Source organism: Periophthalmus magnuspinnatus, chromosome 16 (genome assembly GCF_009829125.3).
Source record: "Periophthalmus magnuspinnatus isolate fPerMag1 chromosome 16, fPerMag1.2.pri, whole genome shotgun sequence".
Lineage (NCBI taxonomy): Eukaryota > Metazoa > Chordata > Actinopteri > Gobiiformes > Gobiidae > Periophthalmus > Periophthalmus magnuspinnatus.
In genome coordinates this window covers 5,975,053-5,982,689 of record NC_047141.1, presented here as the reverse complement: position 1 = coordinate 5,982,689, position 7,637 = coordinate 5,975,053, and the positions used below count along the sequence as shown (strand labels likewise).

General features: G+C 43.9%; 1 protein-coding gene across 2 annotated transcripts; it reads left to right on the top strand.

Moving 5' to 3' along the window:
- The first annotated feature begins 326 nt into the window (after window positions 1-326).
- On the top strand, window positions 327-7,564 carry LOC129456926 (zona pellucida sperm-binding protein 3-like). 2 transcript variants are annotated; one of them, XM_055227983.1, is made up of 8 exons: window positions 327-759; window positions 1,129-1,241; window positions 2,764-2,867; window positions 3,862-4,036; window positions 4,954-5,062; window positions 5,719-5,828; window positions 6,382-6,452; window positions 6,667-7,564. In XM_055227983.1, exons 1-8 carry the CDS (start codon window positions 340-342, stop codon window positions 7,008-7,010), a joined length of 1,446 nt encoding a protein of 481 aa, XP_055083958.1. In that variant the 5' UTR covers window positions 327-339; the 3' UTR covers window positions 7,011-7,564. The 2 variants fall into 2 exon arrangements, with proteins under 2 accessions (XP_055083958.1, XP_055083959.1); XM_055227984.1 differs by having other exon boundaries at window positions 5,743-5,828; window positions 6,667-7,435.
- The last annotated feature ends 73 nt before the right edge of the window (window positions 7,565-7,637 follow it).

Genomic DNA, 7,637 nt, shown 5'->3' with positions numbered 1-7,637 from the left:
ACACTTGAATATTAGTGTAGCTATCGTAATGTTTAAAATTTGTCCTTATTTAAGAATATTCTTTTGTCTTTAAGGAGCGACACAGAGGAGTACCCTTTGTCGGGCGGGTACATCGAAGGGTACTTCAAATGGTGGTGGGACAGGACCTATTTCTATGAAGGGGCGTGTTTTGTGGGGGGCGTGTCTTTGTTCAGGGGCGTGCCTTTGTGGAGAGGCGTGTCTTAGTGGAGGGGCGTGTCTTTGTGGGGGGCGTGTCTTTGTGGAGGGGCGTGTCCAGAACAGCAGGTGCTCTGATGAGCCAACCCCGCCCCCGATGTAGCTCGTGCTCTCGGCCCAAACATGATGCTGCGGATGTGCGTGCTGTGGGCTATGTATGCAGCCTCTCTCCGGGGCCACTCCCGGGACCAGTCCTGGCGTCCCGTACATCACCTGCCGCTGTTCCAGCACGCCCCGGGACCGCTGGTAGCTCGGGAGATGTTCAGACCCGTTCCCCACAAAAGTCCGCTCCCACACGGTCTGGCTCCGTTACTGCTTCCTCCCGCTGAGCGACGGCACTCAGGGCACGAGCAGCTCTCTCCTCCGGGGCCGGTGGACTTGTGGTGCGGGCTGCGGCAGGTGAGCGTGCGTGTGGACCGCCTGAGACTCCGTCACTGGGGCATCCCGGGCCTGTTTCGGCTCAGCTCCTGCCCCGTGAGCGCGGCCACTCCCCGGTACCTGTACTTCCATCGCGGCCTGGGCGAGTGTGGGGGCCACGTTCAGGTACACTACTGTCTAGCTGTGCATGTGCGTGTTTGTAGGCTGCTTTTGTGGTTTAATCCTCTTCATAAGTTTTGTTTTTGGATGACAAACTCTGACTGTAAATTGTGTCAGTATTGGGTCTGACATAACTACCCACACAGTGCGCATGGAATCACTCTCTCTTTGATACATCCACTCTCTTTGATAAGGTCTAGCTCTGTGGCCTAGTGGAGGAGATGATGCAGTTCTGTTTTTACAGTCAAATTGCCGTATTTTGTTGTGTCATTGAGCGTGACACTTCTGTGGAGTAGGCTAACTAAATGATCAAAGATCAAATGATAAAAGATGATGGAGGTTGGTGTTGTGCTGACTCAGTCTTCTGTGGTCCAGGTGGTGGGAGGGCAGTTGGTGTACAGGTACTCTTTGTCCTACGACACACCTCGCCAGGGTTCTGTGCTCCGGGTACCCCCTCTGGAACTACCCCTTAGCTGCCACTACAACAGGTAGGCTACCCCTCATTACCCCATACTCAGTTTACTTGCCCCCCAACGTAGCTCCTCTTACCCCACGAACATGACAACCAGCAACAGGTACTCTCCATAACCTACTATGTACAATTTAGTTAACTGGGTGCAGCTCACTGCAGCCATTGTTTTGTGTAAAGGCATTGTCTTTAAAAATGTGAAAAACATTTAATTCCTCACTTACCTTATTCAATACATCTGGTCCGGGGCAAGACTCATTTTGCTCAGATACATGGGAAAAGTTAGGTATACACCATTTAATGTACTGCAATGATTCTCTCACTCTCCCCTCTAATGTCCCCCTGAGTGTCCCCTCCGTGTCCTCCTGTCCCCCTGAGTGTCCCCTCCGTGTCCTCCTGTCCCCCTTAGTGTCCCCTCCGTGTCCTCCTGTCCTCCTGAGTGTCCCCTCCGTGTCCAGAAGCACTTACGCTCTCTTTTTCATGGGTCCCCTGTTTAAAATACAACACAGGCAGAAAAACAAGTATAAGTCCATATAAAACATTAAAAAACAGGAGCAGGTGTTTGCATAGAAGTTCGTTCCCAGATTATTACATTTTGATTAGGCAATGTATCCAATTTAGCTTTTCCTTGGAATGTATTCCATCTTTGTGAAGCAGAACAGCTAAAAGCCTCTTTCCCGTCTCAGTTTTGGTGCAGCTCGTCCTTAGCCTTATGCAGTCATGTGATCTGGTATTAAATGTTTCAGTTTCAATGAGTCACAAGCAGGTGAGGTATTCTGATAGTTTTTGAAGTAGTCCCTCATAGTTATGTTTCATACTGTGCTGTTCTTTTCTAACAGACAGCGATGGACAAATCGCTTTTTCATAGAGAACACAGTGATGAGTTTCAAATCCATCACCTGTAATAAATGATGGGAAGAGTGAAATAGTGGATCCACTGGTTTCAAAGCAGAGGCTGAAGTCTGCGTGTACATCACATCCTCATAATCCAGTACAGAAAGAAAGGTTGCTTGCACTATTTCTGTTCTGTGATTTGTTGGAATACAATATGTGTTTCTATAATAATATTCTAAAATATGTTTTTTAAAGGATTGGTTTCCTCAAGCCAAAACCCAAGATATTTATTAGTGTTGACTCTTATCGATGTACCATTTAGTATATGAAGATTTGTAACTTGCACATTACTTAAATGTTTTTTAGAGAAGAAAAATAATCTAATGCTCACTTTTATTTACATTCAATGACAATGCAAGATTTATGAGGGAATTAATAAAAATAGTAAAAAGTGACTGGCCCAAAATTGAGCCTTGGGGCACTCCTTTACTTTGAAAATTTGATTTAAACCCATCAGCGACTACTGCCCTTTATGTCCTCAGGTCCCTCTTGTGTATCCCCTCTGTGTTCTCCTGTCCCTCTGAGTGTCACTCCAGTGTTCACTCTAATGTCCTGAGTGTCCTGATGTCCCTCTGAGTGCCCCAGCGGTCACTCTAGTGTCCTGATGTGCATCTGATGTCCCCTTGATGTCCCCCTAATGTCCTCAGGTTCCATTACTCGTACAGATTGGGGTACCAGCCTTTAGCCCCGCCCTCGTCCTTCCTGAAGAGCGCCCGGAGCAGAGCCGACTTCAGCCTCAGCGTCTGCAGCAGTGAGCACATGATGCACACACACCCACGTAGCGTTTATAGTAAAGCATCTGTCTGTTAGCTTGATCATGCTAATTGTCATCTAGTCTTTAGTCTTTTAAAGCCGACATATTGTGCTTGATAATAATTTGCCCATTTTAAATCCCAATATTGATCTAAAACGACTTAATAAGATAAATGGAGGGCTGCATATCACACTAGCGAGGTGCAGGTTTTTAATTTTTTTTCATCTGTACCAAAATGATTATGCAACACTTCCGAATCCTACATATATCACCAATTTAAAAAAAAATTAAATTGGAGAAGGAAGTAAGTACGTCACAGTGGGCGTGTACCTGTGGCAGTGAAAAGGGGGGTTGATTAATAATATGGCGTCTTGGAAGTAGGTGGGTCCAGATGGATAAACATGTTAATATGTTGTTTTTGACGAAATATTGCATTTTCAAAACAATAAAAGGTGATCTAAATGTTATTAGCAGTTAATACCTATAGAAGTAAAATACCCCCTCTTTAATTACAAAAACATTTGACATTTATTTGTTATAATTTGGGGTTTTTGGTTCTCAAGACCATTATGCAGTCAGAAAGCAGAATGAGCCTCACAGAATGAGTCTGTCATTTGAGTTGCCAGTTCCAATGCTGAAATCCAGTTGGTTTAAACCTAAAATGCCTCTCTCTGATCTGAATGGTCACTACCTAAACCCCAGCACCTGCAGCCAATCATGAATCAGTGCTAGTGCAGCCTCTGCAGCTCAGTGAGTGAATTCTGGAGGTTCTGAGCTTTCACATGAGGCCTGTCCATAAACTGAGAAAAGCGTGTGTGTACATCTACAGGTTTAGGTTAAGGATTAAAATCTAAAACCTGCAAAATGTTCCTTTTAAGGCAAAACATTCACAAGCTCTAAAAAGACAATTTCGCAGAATAGGTCTGCTTTAAAATGTGTGTGTTCTTCTGACGTGAGTGCAGCGAGTGTTTTCTGAACCATGTGTTTACAGGCCAGTGGGAAGTTCTGCCTCCAGGACACCAGTTTGTTCTGGGGGAGCCTGTGTACTTCGTAGCCCGGGCCGGAGCACTGCTGGCTGGGGAGAGGCTCTACGTGGACTCCTGCCATGTGACCAGCTCCAGGGACCCCAGCAGCACCCCCAGAGTGGACATCATTACCAACCACGGGTAGGTCTATTTGGTAACAAAAACTGCTATGCTAACACGTATTTTCTGATTATTGAGCAATCAAGCTCTTTATATTTGGATCCAGACAGCACACACTGGACTTATTTTGACCTCAACAGCTGCTTTTTACAATATATTTGTTCTGGGGCAACTTTTTCTCAAATACGTGGGGAGAAAACAGGTACAGGGCCTTTTAATGCTGGTCTAATCATCTTTTTAAAAAATCTGTAAATGTTTATATTTTTAGTAGCCATTGTAAAATAGTTTCTGAAATATTTGATTAAAAATACATAAACATTGGGGTGGTTAGTCAAATTCTAAATTGCGAGCTGAGGGAAAAATTTAATTTTCTAGAAAGAATTCTTTTGTTGAAATGTGCGATTTATGGCAAATGTCTGTGTAATTACATTGGGCAAGTTGGTGGACATAGTTGTACAGAAGGAGCTGAGTCAAAAGTCAAAGTTCTCGATTTACTGGTCTTTAGAGATGGGGTGAGGAGCTCAGGCACATTCCACATTGAAAGTAGTCAGCTGAGGTGGCTCGGGCATCTATTCCAGATGCCTCCTCCTTAGAGAGGTGTTCCAGGCATGTCCCACCGGGAGAAGACACCAGGGAAGACCCAGGACACACTGGAGGGACTATGTCTCTTGGCTGGCCTGGGAACACCTCGGGATCCTCTTGGAAGAGCTGGAGGAAGTTTGTGTGGAGAGGGATGTCTGGGCTTCCCTGCTCAAACTGGTGCCTCCACGACCCAGCCCCGCGTAAGAATAATGGACGGTCAGGGGACCATTTTGTTAGCAGAGATTTCTTTTAAAATGGCCCCTTTGTCCAACCAGTGAAATGAGAATGTGAACTCCACTTGTAGAGTAAATGCTCCATAGCCCCCCTCTGGTCTCATGTGTACTGTGTGTTCTCAGCTGTATGACGGACAGTGTGAGGGCTGACAGCAACTCGCACTTCGTGTCGCGGGGCCCTAGTGAGCTGCGCTTCTCTGTGGACTCCCTCCTCTTCACCACAGAGGCACAGGTAAGACACCATGGAAGTACATGGAAAGTTTAGGGAAATATGTTGTTTTTTTGACACATTTCATATTGTGAAAAAGAGTCACTTCACCGTGGAATTTCAAACATGTCACCTGCTAACACGATAACTATGTTATTTAGCTATTTAGATCACCATGTTTTTGTTTTGAAAATGCTATATTCATCAAAAACGTTTTGTGACATCACAACACAATCGATGTGCATTCTGCTAATGAGAGTACGGCACACCGCATCAGGTTTGTGAAGATATAGTGTGGTGTTTTTTATCCTGCTTTTGACTATTTATGAATATTTATTTTGTATGAATGGCCATGCAAGAGCATAGGTGATTGTACAGGAGACGTAGACTCGTACTGCTAAATGCAAAGAGGGTTTGAATAGGGCTTGGGACAGATCGCTAGATTACTCAAACATGCATGGATGACATTTAAAACCTCTTCAGGCATGTTTTTGATGAGGGAACAATGTTACGATATGATGGAAAGCTCCAAATAGTGGATTTTGCAGAATAACCTCTCATTACACAGAATAAGACCCTATGGAGACACAGGGATATTAATCGAAGAACATTATCAGTTGAAGCCTTTGTGATTTACTATTCATACTACAATAAAACTGCTGTTTTGATTCAATCAAAAGACTTGGCATGAGTCCCCCCTTCAGATGCTGTTTCTTCACTGCTCCATGTCGATGGGTCTACAGCCATCTCCCATTTCCAAGAGCTGCACCTACAGCCAGGATACAGGCAGGTGAGTACAGGGCGCACAGGCTGTGGGGCATCCACACGTACTACAGGATTAAACGTTTAATATACAACAAGGGCACTCATGCACATGCTTATTTAGCCAGAGCCGACAAAATGACAAATGGGTCTGAAACTGTAACCGACGCGATTGATGGATGGATTAACCAATCAGAGAAATGCATTGTCCGTTGTGTCAAAACAAAGATGGCAGCTTACATGTTAAAAAAATGTATCGTGTGTACATTTTCTTTGTAACGTCTATGGCTCATTATTATTTCATTCTGTTATTTGTTGCAGTTCAAGCCTTTTGAATGATGCTGTCTAATTATAGAATGTTGTACTTGGATTATCCTTCTCTATTGTTATTGTGAAAGTGGCATAAAGTAGTTTCAATACTTTAATTATCACAGTATATCTCTAACAATATATCGCACTTCAAAATTTGTTATTGTGAGAGGCCTACCTGTAACCTTTGTCTTGTGAATGACAAACAACTTTTATAATTACAGTAAACTAAAATAAATGTTCCTTTCCTCCTTGTTGATTTTGTGGCCCAGATGGCAGGAGCTGGATGCCTCTCCCTTTGTGTGCTCTTGCTGTAACTCTGTGTGTGGGGCCCCTGGGGACTGTAAGTGCTCTTTACTTTAACCTTACTGACAATACTTGCATGCACAGAGAACAGCAACTACACCGTTCTGGCTGTTTCTTCCCCCTTTGCAGTTGAATAGCTCTTCTAGTTTAGTCTGAGTACTCTGTATACCTGCAGCTGCATTATGTAGTTTAGAAATCCTGTTATAGTCCAGTTATAGGTGGAGTTGACTGTCATTTGATTCTTTGTTCAGATGTATCCAGTACCTCGGTGAGCAGTGCTGGCTGGCACTTCGCACAGCACCAGCACGACGGGTCTGTCTCTCTGATGAGTAGGGGATCGGGCCTTACAGAGGAGCCCTGCACCAAAGATCCACAGAAGGGCTCATGTGCGGAGCTTGTCAATGGAGACCAGTGGACTGACACACAAAGGAACAGCGCCACGGAGCACAAGCAGTATAAGCAGCACAAGCAGCACACAGAGCCCCGCCCTCAGCACAGCAACATACTCTTGAAAAGTGCCCTCATAAATCACACTCCTGAGAAACAAATTGTGAGCATTAAACCTACAAACACCTCAACTCTAGCACTGGACTGAACAGCTGCAAGGTTTACAAACTTGGCAGGGACAAGGACTAGGAAACAGCGGACTGAACAGCTGAAAGTTTTACAAGATCTGGTCCAGATGTGTGCTTATACCTAAACTCCTAAATATAAACTGACAGTTATTGAAGTGTTTTTGCTGTGCTGCCTATGGGTGAATCTAAGTGTTGGGAGATTACCACAAACATGCATGCAGAAATTAAAGAAGTACATGCAACTCAAGACTCTTACCACACAGTTGTATAATGTTCATCTATTTTCAATACAAGTAAATATTACTCTCCTGCCACACTTGGTGACATCTGAACTTTATCACTGAATGCCACATAGAAACCACTTTGGCTCATTCTAAGACTAGTGTCCATTAAATGTGCTTGCTCCGGCTGTCCTAAGAATATACTTGACAAATAAACATTGTGTAGGGTGTTTTTTTGTGCAAGTATCACACTGACAAAATAAACCCAAAATGCTTTCATAGTTTTATAGAAATTTCCAGCAGATGTATATAAAAAGTCAATTTATGGTTTCAATTACATTTTCCTCAGACCCACAACCGAGTACAAACCCGACATATTTCAAACTTGTTAAAAACAAACAAAGGTACATCTGTGTAGTGAACTCT

Coding starts and splice junctions, on each gene's coding strand:
- LOC129456926 (XM_055227983.1), top strand. CDS start 340: ATGATGCTGCGGATGTGCGTGCTGTGGGCTATGTATGCAGCCTCTCTC. Junction 5,063..5,718: donor TCTTCACCACAGAGGCACAG/GTAAGACACCAT, acceptor TTCAATCAAAAG/ACTTGGCATGAGTCCCCCCT. Junction 5,829..6,381: donor TACAGCCAGGATACAGGCAG/GTGAGTACAGGG, acceptor TTTGTGGCCCAG/ATGGCAGGAGCTGGATGCCT.